Raw genomic sequence first — 24,303 nt, 5'->3', positions numbered from 1 at the left:
CTGTGTGTTATTACGGATTAGATTTCTCTTTCCAGATGAACCACAACGCTCCAGCTCATCTCAGGGCTGTTGGATGGAGCTCTGTGCCGACCGGTCGACCTCCACACCAAGCTGGGGAAACCGTTTCTTTACGCAAGAAGCACAGTACCGTCTATATCATCACTGCAGGTTTGAGCAACAACGAGGTAATTCAAAGTGCTTCACATAAAACCATTAAAAGCATCAAAACATAAGGCAAAAGAAAAGGAGATTTAAAAACAATTAAGAACAGTCATTAAAACACTAAAAAGCAGTGTAAGGAAATAAAATACAGTGGAACACTGGAAGGATGACAGACATATGGTCAGCAGTTGTCTAATTTGCATATTTAAACATTTCAGAAAACTTGTAGTTCCAAAAATTATAATTTAAATAATATATAATATAAACTTTCTCATACTTTGAGATCATTTCCACTTCAGTAGCTCTCACAAACTCCAAACTTCCCATTCTCATTGCTCTCTATATGCTGAAGGTTTTTACAGAGGGGTTTGTTCGTATATATAATCCATAGCTTGATTCATATAAGATGTTACTCATAAAAACATGGCAGAACTGTCAGAAGTATGGCTGTTGACAGTATTTTCTGGTTCATGTAATAGAAATATATATCCAAAATTATATTGTGAAGAAACATCGACTCTAATATGTTAACAAATGAAACAAGAATTTCAAAATGAAGTTATGATAATTAACAAGTCATTTTAATACATTTCCTAGTGTGAAATTATTACCATGACTACAAAATGACTGTACATGGATTTTTTTACATTTTAAAGACAAAACATTTAATTCATGGAGAAAATACCGTTAGCTGCAGCCCTATAATAAATACTCAATAAATCATTACTGTAACCATGTCTTAGATTGTATTTATCTTCATGTAATGGTTCATATATCTTCCGAAAAAGTTATTTTTCATTTTTTCCTCCTGCAAATGTCCAGCAATGCACACACCCTGCAGTGCAGAACCTGCTCAGGTTTGGGTTCAAATAAGTCCATTTGATACATGAAGTGAGTGCGTTTGTCGGGAGCTTACGCATGTGATGTTAGTTAAGTACGAGAGTCACTACGGTAGGTTGAAATCAGTCACAGCTGACAGTGGTCTCCTGGGTGAAAGTCCTGTGTTTCCTTGACGCGCCCTCCCTCCTACAGAGACTTTGTGGCTTTGTGTGCTACGCCGTCTGACTTCCTCAGAGGCAGCAGCGCCTCTAGTCCTGCCTCACGATTACAAGGGTTTCATACGAATTAAAGTGTACCCTGATAGTAGAAATGACAAAATAATGCCTGTTAAAGTCTATGTCCTTCAGGTCCTCATTTTAAACAACCTCTTTTGAACTGGCCTCTTTCATTATGAATGGTCTTTCAGCAAAAGCTGTTGAATATACCCGTGTTCTAATTCTGTAAGCCACTTTAAATATAGTGATACAAACTATTCACACCCACTGAACCTTTTCCCTGCTGATTGTTTTACATTAGAGTTAGAGGATCCTTTGTTTTTGACACAAACATAAAACACAAAAATTCTTCATAAATCATACTGAATTATGTTATGACTCACCAAAATAATGACACATTTTTTTAGGCGTCACAGACACGTGTTGTTTTTAATTAAGAAAGAAAGAAAGTTGTGGACAGTTGTCTTTTAAATTGTGTTTTATTTTGATTTTGAAAATAAAAAGCAAAAGTTTCAAAAGCAGCTTAAAACTCAAAATGGACAAAATTTTCCAGAATTCTGCTGAGCCGCAAACTGAGTTACAATCTGGGTTTGAGTCACTCGAGTTGGTTTAACTAATGAGCGGTATAAATACAATGGGAAAACACAGTCCGCAAAGAACAATGCAAATAGAGGACTGCCCACCAGATCAGCAGATATGCAGTCATAAACGTTTTATAGAAGCTGGTCGACGAGGGGTCAAGGTCACTTCTCATTGTAGTGAATCAGTGGGACAGTTTCCCAAAGGTGTCTTCACTTCCAGGTCCCTGAACCCATCAGATTAGATTGTTATCTGCAATCAGATCCCTAAGATAATGCCCTTGACGTGACACAAACCTTCGCACACTCATTCACACTCCAAGAGCAGAAAGATACTTAAAATTTACTGCGTCCTGACTGAAGAACAAGTCAGATGTAGAGAAAACGATAAAAGCTGATGGGACAGATAAAGATAAAGATAAAGACATGATAAGAATCCCTCTGAAGGGCTACCATAAGTATTTCACTGATCTTTCCTCATACTGGTTCAGCCGTACAGAGAGAATAATACTGTACACCCCTTTATTGTTTATGAGATGTGGACAAGAATGTGAATTATCGCACAAAGCTTTTAAAGAGGAAACCATGCATGGATTACTGAACACGTCTACCGGGCATAGGCTCAGGGGCCCAAGGTGTCAGGGCCCCCCCCCCCCCCCCGGCCTTCACCTATAAAATGTCACTCAAAGAGACAGGTACCAACCAGGAAGAGACGTAAAACGAAAACAAAGAGACACAAAACAACCTCAAAGAGACTCTAAATGTCTAGAGAGAGACACAAAGCAACTACCAAGAGATGCAGAACAACTACAGACAACAACAAAAGACAAAAACAATTACAAAGGGCATCAAAATCTGTTCTCCTATGTAGAAGAGGCGGTGAGGCCTTTTGCATGTCTGTGTCCACGGGCCCATTGTCTCATAATCTGATCATGAGTGTTGCTTATGTATCATTTTGAACTGCATTGATACAGTTGCATTAGGATATATTTACTAGAAACAATAATAACGTTAAGATGGTTTATTGCTTTTGTAAAAATCTAAATTGCAGGAGTAGTTACAAGAGGTGAAAGAAAGAAAAAAAAAAAATGCCCTGAAACTGGAATGTAACTTCTATTAATCTGTAGATATAAATAATAACTGTCCATCGTGACACATACAGGCTACATCAACAACACACCAGCGAGTATTTCAGGGGAAAGAAATGGTGGACATCAGTCACATGTTATTTTAAGAGTTTTTATATCTTAGAAAAAAAATCTGTCTGGAGAAGCTGTGTGTGCTTAATGTCAGACACCAGATACACTCTGAATTCATTAAATGCATTATTGCCATCAGTGGTCTCTCAACCTTTTCCTGCTGTGTGACCTTCTGAAGGATGAGAAATATCTTTTCACATATATGTCTCTTTCTACCAAAGCCCTGAGATGCAAGTGAGAAAAAAGAAATTCTTCCATTTTTGTTCTTATTCTGATCTAAATTGTTTGTGACATTTGAACATCTTTAAACATTGTAATCTGTGAAAGAAATGGGGAAAAGTTCTGCCAGGTGAAAAAAAGAAAGAATTTGCCTGAGAATGAAGTGACTTTCTGTGAAAACTGGTGAAAAACAAGTTGTTGGTAGATGTTTCTTTTCTTTGTCGAGATATTGTTTTTATGTGTTGTTAACTCGTTTTGGCCACAAGAGGCTGAATCGCACCACTTCCTCATGTTGCAAACAAAAAATGCAAATTACACTTTGCCCAAAATGACACAATGTTGGTGGACAAACAATGTCAATGATTGATACATTGCAGCAAATACTGTAAAGCGGTCAAACTGTATGCTGCCTCACTTTAGTGGCAATCGAACCTTACTGGAAAGCAGACAAAGTCATGCATATAGCCTCAGCTTCATGCATGACTTTTGACTTCTGATGTCAAATCCCAAACGCTTCTTGACATTACTTCTCAGAAGGGTTCGGTGTCCACGATTCTCCCCGTTCTTGTTGCTGCACCTCTACAATTATATTAACAAAATGAACAATAACCTAATACTTTTTCAAATTTGGAATAGAAAGTGATATCCCAAAAAAGATCGAACAATATATGAATAGACTGGATATAAAAATGCAGGTTAGCCATGTTTAAATCCTTTGAACCTCTGCCCAAAAAGGCCCCGACCGTAGACCACATTGGCCTATTGAGCGCCAAATTACATGCAGCAGTAACAGTACCACTGTTTCAAGATCCCCATTGAACCGAGTCCTTTAAGTGTGAAGTTAAAGGACAACTTTGCTTTTAACTTTACGGTTAAGCATTTCCCCTTCCAGACGGAGGCAGACGGAGGCAGACGCAGACTCTTCAGTTGGACTCTGGGACGGTAAGAAAAACACAATTTTGTCATTGGACTTCGGAGCAAAAGAACAGTTTATTTCATGTCCTGGCTAATTTGAGTAGTTAATGTGAACTGTTGTGCACTCCTCAGCGTCAGCTGTAGAACACTGTGATCTGTATGTTTCCACACGTCAACTTTTGTATTATTTGCACACTTGGCATTTGCAACATGTTGCCGTAAAGTAAACTATATTTACTCCTTCCTGGATCTTTTTTTATTGCTTTACAATATTGAATCAGGGTTGGTATGTATTTCACATTTTAAACATTATTATAGCAACAAACAACTATTGTATGGATATAGTGGAGTAATGTCTACCACGCTCTCTCTCTCTCTCTCTCTCTAAGCAAATAAGCAACGGTTGGTAAATCACCTGGGCAACAGTTGCTATTAAGTAGGACAGTATGATGTTTCATATTTAACCTAGACTCTTTTCTATTAAACAATGTCATAAAATCTTTATTACATCCCTGTGTGATTTAAATGTTTGAAAATTATGAAATAAATGGTTCGAGTTATTTTTATGGGCACTGTGCAAAGAATACCTTGAACCTACAGGGCGTGTCTGTCTTTGAGGACTGCAAGCATCCTCCCTCCTTACTGTTACTGTAGGATGATGATGCTGCATCGCAAAGCTGCCCAATAAAGTTTAAAGAGGCCAAAGGGCAGGGAAAGTTGCAATGACATTTCATATTACAGAATGATTCTCTTTTTTTATATGCATGTGCTTCTGAACACCGACCCCATAAAAACATTAACTATTGGTTAATTTTTTATTTTTTTTTCAGGTGATTTTCCCGCCCAATTGTATTTGGCTGTAGCTGGGCAGGCATAAAGAGCCGTGAGCTGGATGGTTCTTGTCACTGTCGCCACCATCTTCTTGGATATCAGAGAAGGAGAAACTTGAGTGTAGTCTCGTGGAATCTAAGAATCAACGTCTCTTGTCTCTTTTCTTTTGGGAGCCACTATCTTGTCTCTTCTTCTCCCATTACATTGTCCACAATGTCCATATTCATGGCGACGACCGCAGTTCCCTCTGGCTGCGTCAACCTTTCCACGGTGTGTTCGGGCGCAAACTGCCTCGTTCCTCCCAGTAACTTCAATGCTATGCTGGGCTTGGTGTTGAGCATAGTGCTCACCATAATGCTCGCCATGGTCATGTTCTCCATGGGCTGCACTGTGGACGCCCAAAAGCTGTGGGGGCACATCAGAAGACCCTGGGGCATTATCATTGGCTTCCTCTGCCAGTTCGGCATCATGCCTTTCACAGCCTTCGCCTTGTCGCTGGCCTTCGGCGTGCTGCCTGTGCAGGCTGTCGTCATCATCATCATGGGCTGCTGTCCTGGAGGCTCTGGCTCCAACATTATCTGCTACTGGCTGGATGGAGACATGGACCTAAGGTAAGAAACCAGCTGGGCAAACTGACTGATTGGTAGGCTCATTGGGTAATGATAGTTGTGTGGTTTAGATGACTGGATGCTGTCAAGTTATTTGAAAAATCTGTCCACCTGACGCACAGGATGGTTTTCTTATTAATGGACTGATAAACAGTGTGGTAAGAAAAACTGATTCTTGAATACTTTCCAGCAGAACAGTTTAACTATGTTTCTGGAGTAGAGGTCTTTCTCCCACTGTATGGCAGCATAAAGTAGACAACCAATGTGAGTTTTTACTGGTCACACGTTTAAATATTTCCGTTATTATTAGGGTTGCAACAAAATATATGTGCATATGTGAGGGTAACAACATGGGTAAGTGATAAGATAACAACATGGATTAGTGACAGGATAAAAACATGGGTTAGTAATAAGATAACAACATGGGTTAGTAATAAGATAACATGGGTTAGTAATAAGGTAACAACATGGGTAAGTGATAAGATAACATGGGTTAGTGATAAGATAACAACATGGGTTTGTGATAGGATAACAACATGGGTTAGTAATAAGGTAACAACATGGGTAAGTGATAAGATAACATGGGTTAGTGATAAGATAACAACATGGGTTAGTGATAGGATAACAACATGGGTTAGTAATAAGGTAACAACATGGGTAAGTGATAAGATAACATGGGTTAGTGATAAGATAACAACATGGGTTAGTGATAGGATAACAACATGGGTTAGTAATAAGGTAACAACATGGATTAGTGATAGGATAAAAACATGGGTTATTGATAAGATAACATGGGTTAGTGATAGGATAACAACATGGGTTAGTAATAAGGTAACAACATGGGTTAGTGATAGGATAACAACATGGGTTAGTGATAAGATAACAACATGGGTTAGTGATAGGATAAAACATGGGTTAGTAATAAGGTAACAACATGGGTTAGTGATAAGGTAACAACATGGGTTAGTGATAAGATAACAACATGGGTTAGTGATAGGTTAACAACATGGGTTAGTGATAGGGTAACATTTAGGTCCCAGTGCCCCCTTTATTGTCCTATCAAGGTAGAACTGTGTACAATATGGGCTTAAGACTGGGCCCAAATTAGTCCCCATGAGCAAATCCCCAAAGTGGAATATTAGGTTAATAAGAAGGCCATTACAGCAACAGTTTCATATTTCATTTATTTGTAGGACATGCACTGCTTGAAAAATAGTGTGTTATTAAAGAATCATGTTTGACAAACATACTGTCAATATTCCCTCTCCTCAGTATCAGCATGACCGCTTGTTCCTCTATCCTGGCCTTGGGGATGATGCCTCTATGCCTGCTCATTTACACCTCCACCTGGACTTCTACCAGCACCATTCAGATCCCATATGACAGTATTGGTAAGCATGCAACTAATGTATCTATGTATATAAACATACATAGATATATACAAATTGTAGACATGGTTTATTTTAAGGACCTTCTGTTTTATTAGAGTCGTTACCACAACCCTTCACAGGTTTATTGTAACCCTATATTTATTTGATGACATGGATTCTGTGTATACTCAGGTATCACTCTGGTGTCCCTTCTTGTCCCAATTGCTCTGGGAATATATGTCAAACGCAGGTGGCCCCACTGGGCAAAAAAGATCCTTAAGGTAGGATTCTATGTGAATGTTTTCAGTGAGTGACATATGAATATCACGCCAATATTTTTTTTTTTTTGATCATGGTATTTGTTGTGAAAAATACATACATGGCTTTATTCAAATACAATCCCTTGACCGTCTGTGTTTTTGCTGTGCACAGGTAGGATCCATTGTGGGCTTTGGTCTTATTCTCATCATAGCTGTGGTTGGAGGTGTTCTCTACCAGTCCTCCTGGATCATTGCTCCCTCCCTATGGATTATTGGAACCATCTACCCCTTTATTGGTTTCGGCCTGGGGTTCCTCTTGGCCCGCTTCACGGGTCAACCCTGGCACAGGTAGGGTGACAACATAGTATATGTATAGCATAGCTTAATTCATCTTAATTCAGTTTAATGTATAAATCATATAACCACTGCTGCTTCAACGAACATACAAACTAATGAACTGACTTATCATTCCCTGCGTTGTTCAGATGTCGAACCATAGCATTGGAGACGGGTTTCCAGAACTCCCAGCTGTGCAGCACCATTGTCCAGCTGTCCTTCAGCCCTGCTGAGTTGGACGTCATGTTTTCGTTCCCCCTCATTTACAGCATCTTCCAGCTGGTGGTGGCAGTCCTATCTGTGGGAGGTGAGCGTTAAGCAGGCAGATACGGACTCAGCAGTCTCGGAACCCAACGGCTATCTGTCAGATAATCCTCTGGGGACAACAGGTTCTATGTAGGCAGCAGATATCTGGGCCAACACTTCCTTTTCCGTGCGCTGCTCGTTGGATTAGCAGCTGGATTTGCAAATTGAGAAATGCAGTTGGAGTTTGAAGATGACTTGTACGACCAGTTGTTTTTAAGAGTAGCCACTTTACAAGGGCTGCTGTGACTTAGTGGTAGAGCAGGGCCGTCCTTCAATCTGACGACCAGCGGTTCAATCTCTGGCTCCACTAGACCATGATGATGTGTCCTTGGGCAAGACACTTCAACCCAAATTGCTCCCAAATTGGTGAATGAATGATTAGTCAGAGTCATGGTAGCCCTCTCATCAGTGGGTGTGAATGGGTGAATGATTACATGTAGTGTAAAAGCGCTTTGAGTGGTCAGAAGACTGGAAAAGTGCCGTACAAGTATTAACATTTTACAAGCTAATTTTCAACCAATATAAAACTAAATCATCATCAGATGATAGCTGGTGGGTTCCTAGAATACATTTAAACAAATTCCAATCCATTCCTTTCAACTAAAGCCTAAACCAACGTGATTGGTTAATGATACTCTGACTACAAAGGGAAACCAGAATGCTTCCGATATTAAAATCTCATTCCGTTGCCTACAAACAGACAGTGAATATAATATGAATACGTATATATTTCTTTAGTGTATAATCACCTTAAAACACCTTCTTTAGCTTAGAACGAGCCGTTTATATCTACATGGGGGTCTCCAAGGGTCTCAATGACTATGCTGATGAGTAGATGTCTGTCTGCTTTTCTGAATCAGATTTCATGAATAAATTTCATATCAACCTCGTAATGCACTTGCATAAACGCGTAGTTAAAGTTGTGAAACAATTGCTAAGGTTTAGGCAACAAAACTACGTATTTAAGGTTAGAAAACAGATCATTGTTTGTGTTCAAATAATAAAGTAACAAGGACATTCATACTTCTTATACTCATTATTATACCATGTAACTTTCAACAACGGTAGATCTGGCGATAACGGTTATAACGAGAACAGGACAAGCCCTAGACGACAGAATTGTCCGGAGAAAAGGCTTATTCGTTGAAGTCCAGTTCATTTTTTGAAGTGCTTTTTTTAAGTATGTCAAAATGACCGATCACATTTCTGAATCCGTGTTTCCTTTCCTCTCCAGCCTACCAGATATATAAAAAAAAGTGTGGCTGTGGCTCAGCCGATGCAGACACCGAGGCTCCGTCCCTGGAAGCTGGCGACGGCGAACCAGAATCAAAGAAGGCGCACGCTGTGGAGAACAGCGCCTTTGAGTTTGATCACAATGGCGTCGGCGAAGAGAAGGGCAGGGACGTCAGAAAGTTCACCCAGCTGTGAGCGTACAGACCTGAGAATCACAGACTTTGGACTTTCAGCATGAACATCCAGGACCTCAGCATTACTCAAAGACAGCGGCCGTGAGTCGACAGTGTGAACACACACTGCACTCTGTGGGCTGGAGGCGTGCACTACAGGTCCTGTTCTAATCTACTCTAAAAAACCCTTTGGCAAGAGCAGGGTTGCCCAAATGTCCTCCCGAGTACTGCCAACAATTAGACAACTAACACAAAGCTTTGTATAATGTCGAAGGCCCTCCTTTCCCTCAATTTGTTCATATATAATTTGAACCAGCTTTCACTCTGTGTGTTCTGTCAGAAAGCCTGTTGGGCCCATGCACCTTGATCAACGCATTTACTGACGTCTTCTATACATGTCTTATCAATAATTCAGACTAAATATGTAATGCTGTTTATGCGGATTACCACATAATCCATATGCAGATATTTACTGAAGTGTGCGCTGGATGGTGGAGTTAGAACTGAATACAAATGTATCGTGTTTTTGTGACGTTCGGCATGTATCTGATGAGAGGAGAAATGTGTGCATTTATGAAAGCCAATGGAGTCAAACCATCTAACAGAGCTTAATGCTCTTCCATTTTTGAAAGAAGTTCATGTTTTCTTTATTATCCTTATTCTCAATTCTGATGTAGCAGGTGAAATCAGTGGTTTCTACAGACTCGGGCCCTGATGCAAACTAGTGTTGTGTGTTCTCTGCTCTGTCAGTTCCTCTCAGTTCTTCTACGCCTCTTGTATGGGGCACAGCTGATTCTTGGAATTTTTGAAGTATGTAAGCCTGTGGTTTTACATATCTATTTATGAAACATATTCACAGCTAATTTATTTGTCCTCTGTATTGTGCAAATGTAAAAAAAAATCAGAATTTTGTGGATTAACGTATTTTACGAAACATCTTTTCTTTCCTATTGTGTTCAAGAACTGTACCTTCTGAAATGATGTTTATCCAAAAACTTACATTTCTGTTTATTTTGTTTCTCTATTTTGTTGTAATAATTCATGTTTTAATGTGAATATGACTATTGAACTCAAACATATTACAGTTTTTCTCACTTCGGCAATTTTTTTGAAACATCACGTCTGCAAAAGGTAGTAAGTCACCTTAAATCATTCCATTCATGATTCAAAAACTTAGTTATTGTGTCAGTAAACTGGCATCAAATTGACATTTTGTCTTGTCATCAATGACTGTTTCAACATGGCAGGCAGTCAACCCTGGAAATGTTCATCTAAAAAGATTTTAACAAAGTGCCGTAGCTCAGTAAAACACAAGAAATTCTACCTTTGCTGTACTTAACACCGTGTCATAGATTTATGGAATGTGGCTGACAAATTTTGATAATTGTATGGATAATTTAGCTTGTGATGGCTCAAACGATGAAGGAATGTTTGGAAGTTGTGACAGTTTCCCTCAGAATCAACTCATCAGTTTTGAGAGCAATGTGCAAGTGTGTTTTTGTACAAACTGTACTCTTGTACAACAAACTGTTAAAAAATAAGTGAACTGATTGAACTGTAATATGTATACCTTGGCTTTTCTATTGCATGTGTTCATTTGATGTAGAAGTGATAGTTAGGGGAGTATAACATTTTTATGAGAATATTCAAATTTGTCTAATGACGCTGACCCGTATGCCATTCTGAACTGCTTCATGGATATTTTATTCTTGTACTGTAATAATGTGGTAAAATGTTAACATTTATAGGCCACATTGTCCCAGTACAAGGTCAGAAACATATTGCTTTTCAACCATAAAATAATCACATTTATTACAGTTGTCCAAAGTCCAAGCTGTGACAGCAAAAGCAGTCCACAGTCACAAAACCAGCACATTAGACGTGCTGTCATGTGACAATGAACGTGTCCAGCTGTCCCTGTCATAACTGTAACCTCCGTGATTCAGTGATGAGCCACAAATCCCCTCCGCAGTGAGCTCGAGACACTCTTCCTTTCACATACTTGCTCCTCCTCCTGATGAGTGCACTGGAGCTACCTTCACTGACTGATGGAAATACTGGGATTTCTCACGCTCCCTCGTTACCATGATTGCAAAAAACATGTATCTCCAGATTTTCATACTACTATAAATAAAGTCAACATTGTAAGCATGTATTTTATTGATTTAACTGGTGGAAAGATGTTTGTCTCATTATGAACGCAGGACATGTATTTTTCTGAACAGTGTCTCTTAACGTCCCTGTACCCCCACCATGGTGCACCCCCACAGGTGTTTTTAATGAGACACCTCGCTGCGACGAGTGCTGCCTTCAAATGGGGTCCTGTTTCAGAAGAGTCCATATGAACGACCCCCCCCCCCCCCCAACCTGTAGTATTCACAAGTTGTGACATGTTTGCTCATGTTGTCAGAAATCACAGAGGCCATGGAAGTATATAGATGTTTATTTTTTATTTTTTGTGGTTTAGAGTTTTTCTTTGTAAACTTTTAATATGACTCATCTTTTTTCTTCCTCATTTTGCCTTCGCGTTTCCTGCATGCAGTCAAGCTAGCTTGCTAAGTGTTAGCCTCGGTGGCTTCTAGACGCCGACAGTAGCGCCCATGTTGCCGTTGCTTTGAAGCGACGTTCTCGCGACTCAACCGCTTGAACCCCAAACACGTCATGTTACCCGACTCCTCGTTACGTAACCACAAGCTCACCAGTTCCATTTCAAGGCAGCATGTGCAGATTTGTCTAAGCACAGAGTGTTTGTTTAAAATGTCTCTGACCATCCAATTAGTTGTGTTGCAAGTGGGACATGTTCTTATTGGCTCGTGAAGTTTGGCGACCTCGTGTAAGTGCAGCAAAGCTCCGCCCACCTTCGTCCTGAGGAGAGGTTGAATGAGCCAGGCTAGGAAACACCTGTTTGTCTTCATTTAACCTCAGCAACAAGTAGCTGATTAGCTTTGCAAACTACAGAGGAAACACATTGGCTGCTCCTGGCACATTAACAATAATTTAATGCATTTGTAACAGCCATGAAATAAATGTAAATAATTATACTCGGTAAGATAAAGTTGCAATTATTATTTATTTGTTTTACCAGTGCTGAGTCTCAAATGAATGAGCCTTAAAACCCTTCAAGTTGCCATGGCTAATGTGCTAGCAAACATATAAATAACCGTAATAACTGGCACATTCCTCAGGAGATAAGGTGCCAAGAACTGATCAAATTTGAAAAATATATCTTGTGCACATTAATAATTTGTACCACTTATTAATACTTCTTACAATCTAAATTACTTCAAATTATTCCCATATATTTGTCTTCGAAACATGGAGGACTTCAATTTGTTTTACTTTGCAGTTACAAGTTGGAAAAAAAACAATTGTCATATTTTCACAAACAAATGCTCCTGTCCTGGTCCGTACTTTAAAAACATATTTTTCCCCTCACAGATTATACATCTGGAATATAAACCGTTTCCTACTGAAGAACCGTGCTTCAGACCTGGACTGGAAGACAGTCTGGTGAATACCTTCTAAATATTTAGATAAAGGTAAGGAAATGATTCATCGCGTTTATCCATCCAAGTATTTCTACAAACATATAAAATGGAGATTGATGTGAACTGCTCATTTTGTCATCTGGCTCCAGACCCCAGTAAATCAATATTATATACTGTATATATATATATATATATATATATATATATATATATATATATATATATATATATATATATATATATATATATATATGTACTGTTAGATGCTTGTCTAAGGAAGGAGACGCACTTATGACTTCTGGTGACTAGTACTTCTCTTGAATACTTTTTGAATACACTTATTGTAAGTCGCTTTGGATAAAAGTGTCTGCTAAATGACTGTAATGTAATGCAATGTGAATATGATTAATTTTAATGTATTATTATTATTCTGTATTTGTTATATGTTTACCATGCATTTTGTCAATAAAATAAATAAATAAAAATAAAATAAAACACTGCAACAGGGAATAAACTTGGACACATCTAAAATGTTTTCAGGACTTGCCAAGAGAGAAGGCGGAGTTTACGGGGAGACCCTGAATGCAGCAAAATACCGTTTACAGAGAGACAACAAGCAGACCGTGAGCAACAGTTAGGAACCTCGTAAGTAACTAATTATTCATTACATCAAGTTTCTTCATACATGAAATGCCTGTCACGCTATTTTACGAGGGTAAAAACAGTTCGGCACTGACACATAGACTGTCCTATGTCTTATCTGCATCGAGTATCGTTACTATCTGCAAGGAAGCGCTAAAAAAAGTTCATCTCCTTGTTTCCTCTTCTTCAACTTGAACGTAACGCGACCGTTATTACCGTCACACTGCTTTGCGCTTTAATCTGTCAGCAAGGGACACTGGTAGAAATGGCCACTATAGAGTTGTAACTTAACGCTACGTACATTTTATCAAGTAAACGCGTTACGTGTTTGGTGGTCCTCTGTGGAAACTGAGCCGCAATTTAACGGCTCACATTCCTCCTCAAGTGGTTGGTATGCCGTTGACTAACATTAAGTAACAGTCCTCGTACATACATTACTATATATATATATATATATATGAAAAGAGAGTAATTCAGACAGCTGATATGTTAAACTCATGCTTGGATAGGATATAGCCGCACGTCGGCCTAATTTAACGTTAGTCACTATATGGCAAGATATCGAAACGGAACCATTTAACTCAAGTACGCTAACGTTATTAAGTTAACGTTAACTGTAAGTTAACGTTCGCTTCAACGTTTCTGAGAGGAAAGCTCCTCGTGTTTAAAGGGTCACATTAGGTGTAAATGTGCTGTAATATCTCAGCAAACATTAATGTACGACCATATCATTTAGAGTAAGTAGACGCATATGTTTGTTTCCCGAGGTATTTATTGTGTTCGCTAGCTAACGTTAGCTACTTCCCCTGGTGTGGTAACGTTAACGCTGGTTCTCTTATGATGAACCGCCTCAGGAGTCTTTCCTGCTGCAACATGACTTTTCAGTGGCTGGTCTGGAGTTATCCGCTTTAATAGACTAACACCATGACACACCCCGCTGCAGTCACTGACACCTCCGACCTTTCTTCATCAGTCACAGCATCCACAAGCAGGCGGGGGGGGGGGGAGTCTCGGTGCAGCATCGGTGGTGGAGCTCCACGGTTCTGGTGAGTACCACAGACCGATTAAACAGCCCAAAGGGTTGTGGTGAAGAAGTGAATAGCATCACGTGAGTTGCCAAATAAAAAGTGCAAAGTTATAAAAGATACTACTACATGAATCCAGCCTCTCTTCCCAAGCATCCAAAGTACTCACCTAATCTAACTGTAATCTGAGTAGTGCTGATATCTAGAGTATTCAGCGCTGATCAATTCCTTTATGATTGAAAGTCACTGAAAGATGTGTGAACATATGTGACGTCTCAGGGCACAGAAAAGCTTCTTCAACATTAGTGTTGTTGCACAATGATGTTTATTCAATACAGTCGATTGCCAGGTTTTACATATAAATATTAACTGAGATATATTATAAATACACAGAGCAACCAGAGGATTAGACACTTTTTGACACTTTATCCACTTCAGAAAGAGCAGAAATATTAGAAATTACCTACAGTATAACAACATAATATATTTCAATAAAACAACACAAACTACGTCCCTCCTTTGTGACTGAGGTCAATGTATATTTGATATTCTAGAGTATTTCATCTTTTCTTATCTTGCCAGTATTTATTTTAAGAGGAACATTAAAACGAAATAGCTATACAGAAAAGCGATTTTGTTTGTTTTACTGACCACATGGCTGTGTACACAGTCAGGTGTTTAAACAAGTCAGAGGTCGGCGTGTCGTTGGTCATGTGACGCTCTGATGAGGTTAGAGGAGCCACAGCGTGGTCACGGTGAAGAGAGGAGAACTTCACAGCAGCTCTGTGTCTCTGTGGAGCAGCTCACAGATCCCTGCGGAGTGGAAAATCACAAAGAGCTCAAATAATCGTGAATGTTGTAAAAGGTTGTTGAGGTGAGTCATAGGTTTTGTCAATGAATGTTTCCATTTGTCCCTCAGACAGCCCAGTCGATCCTCGTGAATCACTTTTTTCTCCATAAAGGTCAAATGCAACAAAGCAGAGCAACTTCCTGGATCGCAATGTGTCACTTTCGTTACAGTTGGGTGTTAAGTGCTTTAGAGCTGCGACAAATAGTGGATTCATTCTCAGTCGACTGACAGGAGATGAACCGCTAACTGTTTTGATCGTTGATTCATCGCGTGACGTCATTCAGATGGTTTCAGCTCCTCATGTGTGACGATGCTCTGTTTGTCCTTGTGGAACAATGTAGTACATATCTCATTATTTTATATCAATATAATTTTAAAGATCAAGTTGTAATAATGTGTGCATGTGGTGCCATGGATCTAATAACACATCCAGTCTTTAACATAGAGAGAAGGAACGCTGTAGAGCTTTCTTTTGTCATCTAGTTGGACAGATAGTCTGGAGCTGATGATGGACGATAGCTGACGAGTGAGCCGCCTCGCTTCTTTCTCGTCTCTGTTGAGAGTTACACATGTGCGGTAGCGATCGGGCAGGATCTAGTAGGGATTATAATGTAATAATAATACATTTTATTTGTAGAGCGCTTTAAAAGGTACTCAAAGACGCTTTACAGGAGGTCTAAAGGTATGAAGGGGCGAGGTTATGGAGGGCTATGTGATGAGGAGAATCTGGAACTGGATTCTTTGCTGTATGGGGAGCCAGTGAAGGTTCTGAAGGACTGGAGTGATGTGGTCTCTGGTGGAGTGGGAGAGTTGTTGTCGGGCCTGAGGTGAAGCAGAGGGACGACAACCCTCGTATCTGTGATGTGATCACAACGTGTCACAGACTGAAGGAAGTAGACGTCATAATGTCCATCAGGGGGCGACTCCTCTGCTTGTATAGAAGTCTAGTCTAAAATGACTCTACTTCTCTCTTGATTTATTCCCTCAGTAAACATTGTAAACATGAGTTTATGGTCTCACTCTCTAGTTTCAAGTCTTCTTCAATACTCCATGATGTTCATTTAGTACATGATGGTCCATTTAGAGTCAAACAGACCAGAAAGCAGGGGATGCTTTAGGGCGGGGCTACCTTGTGATCGACAGGTTGTTACCAAAGCCGTATACAGCGTCCCTACGTCACTCCTCTGCAGCCCAAATATGGTCACTTCCGCTCACTGGTTGCAAAAAAACCAAGATGGCGACGGCCGTAATCCAAGATTGTGACGGACAAAATGCGGAACTCAAGACTTGAAAACCGCAGTCCACAAACCAATGGGTGACGTCAGGAAGACCACGTCTGTTTCTCACAGTCTCTGCTATGAACCAATCGGATCGCTTGATTTTATGTCAAATTATTATTTATATTTAATGTAGAATGTCCAGTGTAGCTGAGGTTAGTCCCAGTGTTGATCTAAATCAGTGTTTCCCCAAACGTTTTTGTTCTGGCGACCAACCTTCAAATCTATAAATTAAGATATAAATGAAGAAATTCTGCTAATTCACTTGGTAAGTGGTCTGATAAGAACAAAAAAAGAATCAACCTGGCTATAGTTAGAAGGAGCCAAGTGTACAGGACACGACTAGAGAGCTTGTCCCCAGAGCCTCTCTACAGCGCTGTGTGTCTGGTGTAGCAGCAGAGTCCCAGCTGACTCTCCCTACAGCCATAACAACCGGCTAACCGGCCGACACACAATGCCTCGTCACGCCGTACGGAAGGCTTGTCATTGTAGGAGGCTGCAGCAGTTGGAGACAGGATATCGGGTGTCATCGGACGCGGAGGGACAACAGCAGTGTTGCTCAGGAAGAGTCACTACGAGAGCAGCGACGTGACCGACGCAGGAACGCATGGGGGGGGGCACGGAGTCTGTGCTCCTACCACCGTGTGCTTGGCTTTATAGCATTCAAATTGGGTGCAAAATGTTAAACTGAGGGTGCAATGCACGCTCTTGCGCCCTGGTGGAACCGGGCCTGTCCCTTCCTCATTACATTACATTACATTACAGTCATTTAGCAGACGTTTTTATCCAAAGCGACTTACAATAAGTGCATTCAACATTGGTAATCAAAAGAACTACTAGTCACCAGAAGTCAAAAGTACATTTCCTTTTCCAAACAAGCATCTAAGAGCATGAAGCAGAGCATAACTCAGAGCCAAAGTACAGAAACAAGAGAAACAGTTAGTGCTATAAGTAATACGAATACAATAAGTGCAACAAGCTAGTATGAAAACAATAAGCGCTAAGTGGAAGGCTCAGGGTAGCACTTCCTGAAGAGGTGGGTTTTCAGCCTGATGAAAGATGGGCAGCGACTCCGCTGTCCTGATGTCAGTGGGGAGTTCATTCCACCACTGTGGGGCCAGGACAGAAAACAGCCGTGACCGGGTCGATCGGCCGCAGGGACCTCTGAGCGACGGGGCGGCCGATCGCCCCGAGGCAGCAGAGCGAAGTGGTCGGGCGGGGGTGTAGGGCTGGACCGTGGCCTGGAGATAGGAAGGAGCTGTTCCTTTCACTGCCCTGTAGGCTAGCACCAGAGTCTTAAACTGGATGAGCTCTTACAGGGAGCCAGTGTAGAGAACGGAGAAAGGAAGTTGTGTGGGAGAACTTGGGGCGATTGAACACCAGGCGAGTGTTCGTCCTCGGTCCTCCCGCTCCAAGGCTCGGTCACACGTGCGCCCTGAGGAGAAATTCTCCAGGAAGTTCACCAAAGATGCGAAGATTCATGCTGACCTTCACGTCATCGTCACCAAAAAAACTAATGTTGTTGGATTTATAACTGATATAATTACTTCCTGTTGGATTTTCTCTGCACAGTCGTGCTTTATAGAGAGCTGAACTGTACCCACGACTTTAGTTTACTGATAGATCAACAGGTCAAGCTTAATAGTGGACCAAAAGGCAAAGCCGCTTTAACGCTCTGTAAATGTGGCTTCTTTTAGAACATGGTCCAGTGCCAGCTATGAGTCAAAGCAGTCCCTGCCTGTGGACCCGGCTCCCCCAGAGCAGCCGGTCCCCGTGTGACCGCTACAAGCACGCCTGCTGCAGCCATGATGGGAGCGTCTACATCCTGGGAGGAAGAGACAGCAGCGGTCTGAGGGACTTCTGGAGGTACAGCGTGGGTGAGCTGCTGTTCCCTTTACTGTAGTGCTTTTACTTTATAGCCACTCAAAAACAACAACAACAACAACGTGATGCATGTCATTTTAGTGGTTATGTATATGTAGGAAACTAATCTAATTGTGTTGCAATGTTGTAGTTTGTAACGATTGGACAGAGTTGAACTGCACCAGTGAAGCTGCACCAGAAGAACTAGAGGAACATGCTATGGTGGCTCATGAGGTACAAACTCCTTTTAACTGTAAAAGGAATATGAATGATCGTATTTTTGCTTCTGTCGATACGACATGTGTTTCGACTGATCGTTGCAGGGCTTCCTGTACGTGTTTGGAGGCATGCTGGATTCTGCTTACACAAGGCGGAGATGTCCCCTCTGGGTGTTTGACGTTGGTGAGTTTCTCTGAGTTTCTCTGAGTTTCTCTGCATGCATGACGCAACTTACGTTTGCTGTTGCCTGCAAGTACAAAACGTGTCGCTGCATGTCGGTTGCTAGTCCCACGCCTCAAAGCCCCGGTGACAATCTTCAGCGCTAATAGTTCATCAGTGAGACTTTTTCAGGAAATAAACTTTTTTGAAAGTTTTGAAGAAGGTTCAAATGATATTTTAAAATCAAATATAACAACAGAACAATTCAAATAACGCTGACAAATTCTAATCATGTAAAAAAAGAGTTATTAGTGAGTTAAAATGCCCTATTACACAACTGTGTGTGTGTGTGTGTGTGTATTTTGTATAGTTTTCATGTATCTGCATGTCTTGTACTCATCTGTTTGTGCAGTCAGTCTTCCCACATGTTTGTGTTGAAATGACACGATGTCCTGCTCACCACACACATTATACATTTGAAATCGCCATAAGCACTGCATCCATAAGACAATGTATGAACCATCGTTCACTTTGGTCCAGAACCTTTCCACCGGAGGGCAGAACCAGAACGCATGAGATGAGTCGCTGTCATTGTCTACATGGTCGGTGTAGCAGTGTTTCAGCTCAATGTAACTAATGGCACCGTGACACTTCCCCAGCTGATCACCTGCATGAAGATGTGTGTTTAAATATCCTTAATAGATATGTACTGATCTGCATACATTATAGAACATACATCTAAACATTGGATAGAGCCAGGGTCAACGATTTTTCAGTATTTTGGATGGAGATTTGGGATTTTGGATCTCTTTTTAATCACTCCATGAATCAGAAATCACCAGCTGTTTTTAGTAATAAAACATATATTGTGAATGATATCGGAACAAACCCCTCTGTTCTGGCTCAGAGTCTGAGATAAAACTCATTTAAAGATATAGAATATGGAATAAAGACACTACATGTGAATATGGTACAATATATGACTTTCCCAGATAATAACTTACATTAAAACCCTTATTTTTTGTATTACAAGTTTTGTGAAGTTGTATGTTTAAATATATAAATGAATCATTATCTAACGGCAACTTTTGGTAAATTTAGGGGAAATCTTATGTTTTCTTGTGTCTCTCCTTCAACTGAAACGCTCACATAGAGAGTCTATTGTTCATAGATTGTTCTGTATTCCTTCTGGTTTTTGTATGGCCTTTCCACCAGACCTTCATCATTGTTGTTCACACCAAATATAATTGTGTGTATATAAGACTTTATTTTAAGTAGGGGTAAGGTGACGTGTCCGAACACCTCAACCGACTGTGTGACATAAACTGACCATCATTACGTCATGTATAATTCATCTGGAGCTTGTTTTTGAACCGGAGCTCTACTTTATTTTTCCTTTGTTGTGTTTGTTTCAGCGAAACTGAAGTGGGTGCACTGCCAGGGGAAGACGAGCCCTCCTCAGGTACAGACAATGATTACCAACGCACCGTATGAAGCCAGGTGTTTCAGTCTGCGCTCTTACTGACAATAATCATAATGGACCAATCTGGTTTTAACACAGGAAAGAACAAAATGAGTGAATTAAAGAATGTACTTGACTTAGAAACATCACTAACATACATTTTACAGAGATGTAATCATTGCTGGGCAAATGTCCATTTAAAGAGAACGTCACAGTGAGAAGTGCTTCCTCTACATTACAGTCATTTAGCAGACAATTCAGTATCTATCTACACCGTAGACGCAGCTACGGGAGCCATTTTGGGGTTAAGTGTCTTGCTCAAGAGACACATTGCCATCTGTAGAGGCAGGAGCCGGGGATCGAACCGCCGACCCGCTGATCGAAAGGTGGCCCTGCTCTCCACTTAGCTACGGTCACCCCTCTACTGCACAAGCAGGCGTTGGATGTCATGTTGTTCCACACTGAGAAGCTTCAGCTCTGACAACGACCACAGTTTCTGAAAGGAAATTACAAGTTTGGAGGCAATTCGAGCGGCAAGTCAGGGGTTTCTCAGCTCCCGGTGTCCTTGAACGCAACAGGATGTGTTCGGGTGTATCGCCCCACGAGAACCACATCAGATCTGGAATTCTGTAGACTCCATATCTAAAGAAGAGAAATATAGAAACGTTAAGTAAGAATGAATGATGAAAAGTAACGGTGAGCGTAGTGTCAGGTCGCTACTGAGAACAGGATCCTGGGCTTTCTTAGTAAGTAGATAACTGTCATAGTGTGTGTGTGTGTGTGTGTGTGTGTGTGTGTGTGTGTGTGTGTGTGTGTGTGTGTGTGTGTGTGTGTGTGTGTGTGTTCATGTGTTCAGACCCAAATGCCAACCAACAGAAAAGCCCACAGTGTTGTGGTGGTGGGCTCTGCCATGCTGCTGTACGGAGGCTTTGTAGACATGAAAGGATCCTCGCAGGACTTCTGGAGTTTGGACTTCGGTGAGTTTAAAGTTGCTTTTATTCCCATTTAAAAAAAAACAAACAACTACTTCTTTAGGCGCCTTGGCGAGCGTGTCAGTGCTCCTGTGCTACTGGTTTTTAAACGAGGTAATGTGCAGATATTTAGTGCAAAACAATCTCTTGGTGTTAACTGAAGCACACAGAGGCGTCATCCCCAGACTCCCCACTCATCTTGGATGAGATTTTCCCAAATCCAGGTTCTCTCCGTCACATTTTGAGGTCTCTGAACCTCATCGGTCAGGATCCGTAGCTCGCCGGATGAATATGTCATTTTTCTTTTCCTCTCTCCGTTGCTCTGCCTACTGTGTTCTTGGCACAAACATTTGTACTTTGTCACACGGATAACTGCATCAGACGCAGAAAAGGGGGGGAGGGCAAGGGTCCGTTGCATACACTGTACTGTAACAAATAATAAGGAGTGGAAGGGCCTCTTCAAACGTCGAGGCAGTATCGTGACAGCATCATGGTGGGTTCTAACCCTATGAACACTCAGTGTGAGCTCCAGTATGTGCATTCATTGCAGTGTGTGTGTGTGTGTGTGTGTGTGTGTGTGTGTGTGTGTGTGTGTGTGTGTGTGTGTGTGTGTGTGTTTTTAACGCGTGACAGATACCATGGCTTGGTCCCTGCTGAGTGGTTCTCAGCAGGGCTCATTAGGCCCAGGCCCCAGACACAGTCACTCAGCCGTGGCCAACCAGAGCTGCATGTACCTGTTTGGGGGCTTGAAAGGCTTGCGGGAGCAGAGGGACTTCTGGAAGTGGAATTCCAGCAGCCACACGTGGAGCTCCCTCAAAAACAAGTGAGACATTTTTCCTCCGTCACTTTGTCTCGTTGGGTCACACAGCTGACGGCGCGACTCCACGTCAACAACAGTTTGATATAGTTACTCCTGGGATTGTCCCACCCGGGCCTCCGTAGCTTCTCACCGTGACGCCGCATAGCACTTAAAAAGCTGTAATGCTCTCCTGTCACATCACCGATTTTCAGTAATTACATCCCAGTTACTAGCCGGCTAACACTTACTGTTACTGTTCAGACCCTTATATAGTCTAACTATAGATGCATACAGCAGGACCGTTTATATCCAGCCACCCAAACTCTGTCAAAACACGTCACAATACTGTAAATATACATATTATACAATAGAATGACATATCCCTCACGGTAAATATACACTATTATTGTTATGCACCAATCATCAAGCCAATTTCCTTGTATGTGCAGATGTGCTCGTCAATAAACTGATTCTATCACGAGACGACTTTTTCTCGCTTTTGAGATTCATTCTGGTATTATTATGAGTGACATGACACGCCCCCAAAGTAAATGTAAAAGTTCACATGCAGGTTCAGGCAAAGACCTCATCTCACTGGTGGCAAAAGAAGTTGATGCTGTTGTAATGCTGAGGAGGCTGAACAGCCAGACACGACGAGATTTATTATACCTTTACTGTTTGACTATTTTATTGCACTTGTTTTGTTTTTATTTTTATTTTGGGGGTTTGTTCTACTGATGTCTCTTGTGTGCACTGTCCACTCTGCTGCTGTGATCCTGCAAAATGTCCCCACTGTGGGACTAATACAGGATTATCTTATCTCTTATCTTCAGCCGCTATGACTTAATGTGATTAGTTCAAGCTTAATAGATCATCGGTGAAAGGATGTTCCTTCACAGTTACTTTGTACATGAAATGATATGCAACCAAATCAGCTGGATTCCAGGGACATAGAAGTTCATTTGCTCGACCTCTCTTAAAGCACAACTGTACCTCCTCTCATAGAAATGTCACTGTCTCAGCTGGAGGTTGCACACATAGAAAGCCAGACGAGCAGCGCACACAATAGACATTGTTAGTGTTCCTTCCTGCTGACACTGACCTCTGCTTCTTCTCCTCAGGTCCGGTCCCTCCAGGCTCATGGGACACTCGGCTGTGGCCTACAAGGACAGTATGCTTATTTTTGGTGGCGGCGAGAGCCAGAACTCTCCAAAGAACTGCCTGTGGAGGTACAACTTCACCACGCAGTGCTGGGGGCAGGTCGCCACACTCCCGGGCTCCAACCCCCCGGACAAGATCCACCACTGCTGCGCTGGACTGGGTCCCAGCTACAGGTCCAACAGCAGCAGCCCCTGCTCCAGCCCAGGACTCCAGCCGGGGCTGCTGGGAGGGAAGCTGAGGCCCTTCAAGAACAAGTGCTTCCCTGCCCCGCTCACGTTCCTCGGCTCAGAGGGAGCTATAGAGCTGGAGACGTTCAGCGCCGACAGGTGCTACCAAAGCAAAACACTGGCGCCGTCCCCCAGTGTGGACAGCAGCACGGAGGGCTTGATGGGGACAGACGCACGGCGGATCGGAAACTGTTTGACCTTTGAGAACAAGGCTTTCAGGACCCAGTGGAGCTCCACGGAGGAGAACCTGCTGGACGAGGAGGACGAAGACGTTGCCCAGCATCTGCCCGATCTGCTGCTGGTGCTGGGGGGAAGACCCTGCAGCAGACACAGTCCTATCTCCATCTGGCAAATGACTCTGACTGACTCCTAACAGCCCAGCAAACGTTACAAACATCAGTGTTAGATTATCACTTTGAGGGTTTACTGACATTCTGTGTTCAAGAAAATAACTGTTTTTATAATACTGTTACTTTTGTTGTGAATTTTACATTTCCTTTTTGCAGTACTCAAATAAATTATCAGGAGATGGCATTAAGGAAGGATTACACTTGTTATGAACAATGATCTCAACAGTAGTGTGATGGCACACACATGGAGATAGAAATGATAAATAGCTACTAGTTACCTCCTCCTACAGCACCACATGTGAACTCTTCTGCTGTCCCAGTTTGGTCTTCATGTGTTTTAGCTTCACAATAGCTTTCATTTAAAACCGCCATCATGGAGCAGATAATAAATGCCTGTAATACAACCTGAACTACACACGGGGGCGCCAGAGCTCACCGTGGTCGTTGCGTCTGACCTATACGAGTGAAGGGTTAAAGCTCGGTTGGGAGATTTACTGTATGAAGTGCGTGAAAAACCAAACTAGTCAACTTGTAGAAGATCTCTTTCATTTCAGATGCGCCTCTG

At 41.6% G+C, this 24,303-nt stretch overlaps 2 protein-coding genes across 3 annotated transcripts; both read left to right on the top strand.

Annotated features, from left to right (window-relative positions):
- The first annotated feature begins 46 nt into the window (after nucleotides 1-46).
- slc10a2 (solute carrier family 10 member 2) lies at nucleotides 47-11,396 on the top strand. Its single transcript, XM_068725212.1, has 8 exons — nucleotides 47-168; nucleotides 4,106-4,155; nucleotides 4,959-5,570; nucleotides 6,840-6,958; nucleotides 7,130-7,218; nucleotides 7,370-7,545; nucleotides 7,683-7,840; nucleotides 9,074-11,396. The coding sequence occupies exons 3-8, from the start codon at nucleotides 5,173-5,175 to the stop codon at nucleotides 9,265-9,267; spliced, it is 1,134 nt and encodes a 377-aa protein (XP_068581313.1). The 5' UTR covers nucleotides 47-168; nucleotides 4,106-4,155; nucleotides 4,959-5,172; the 3' UTR covers nucleotides 9,268-11,396.
- A 1,924-nt stretch (nucleotides 11,397-13,320) lies between these two features.
- Nucleotides 13,321-23,926, top strand: klhdc3l (kelch domain containing 3-like). Of its 2 annotated transcripts, XM_068725224.1 has the most exons (9): nucleotides 13,321-13,378; nucleotides 14,349-14,421; nucleotides 18,225-18,404; nucleotides 18,542-18,624; nucleotides 18,714-18,792; nucleotides 20,184-20,230; nucleotides 21,087-21,207; nucleotides 21,835-22,024; nucleotides 23,122-23,926. In XM_068725224.1, exons 3-9 carry the CDS (start codon nucleotides 18,245-18,247, stop codon nucleotides 23,759-23,761), a joined length of 1,320 nt encoding a protein of 439 aa, XP_068581325.1. In that variant the 5' UTR covers nucleotides 13,321-13,378; nucleotides 14,349-14,421; nucleotides 18,225-18,244; the 3' UTR covers nucleotides 23,762-23,926. The 2 variants fall into 2 exon arrangements, with proteins under 2 accessions (XP_068581325.1, XP_068581326.1); XM_068725225.1 differs by lacking the exon at nucleotides 14,349-14,421 and having other exon boundaries at nucleotides 13,328-13,378.
- Nucleotides 23,927-24,303: the final 377 nt, after the last annotated feature.

The sequence above is a fragment of the Cebidichthys violaceus genome, unplaced genomic scaffold (genome assembly GCF_023349555.1).
Source record: "Cebidichthys violaceus isolate CVI_PGR_0920_01 unplaced genomic scaffold, fCebVio1.0.p SCAF_34, whole genome shotgun sequence".
Taxonomy (NCBI): Eukaryota; Metazoa; Chordata; class Actinopteri; order Perciformes; family Stichaeidae; genus Cebidichthys; species Cebidichthys violaceus.
The sequence above is the reverse complement of the archived record's forward strand: the minus strand, read 5'-3'. Positions and strand labels throughout refer to the sequence as shown.

Coding starts and splice junctions, on each gene's coding strand:
- slc10a2 (XM_068725212.1), top strand. CDS start 5,173: ATGTCCATATTCATGGCGACGACCGCAGTTCCCTCTGGCTGCGTCAAC. Junction 7,546..7,682: donor ACGGGTCAACCCTGGCACAG/GTAGGGTGACAA, acceptor TGCGTTGTTCAG/ATGTCGAACCATAGCATTGG. Junction 7,841..9,073: donor GGCAGTCCTATCTGTGGGAG/GTGAGCGTTAAG, acceptor TTTCCTCTCCAG/CCTACCAGATATATAAAAAA.
- klhdc3l (XM_068725224.1), top strand. CDS start 18,245: ATGAGTCAAAGCAGTCCCTGCCTGTGGACCCGGCTCCCCCAGAGCAGC. Junction 18,793..20,183: donor CCTCTGGGTGTTTGACGTTG/GTGAGTTTCTCT, acceptor TGTTTGTTTCAG/CGAAACTGAAGTGGGTGCAC. Junction 21,208..21,834: donor CTTCTGGAGTTTGGACTTCG/GTGAGTTTAAAG, acceptor AACGCGTGACAG/ATACCATGGCTTGGTCCCTG.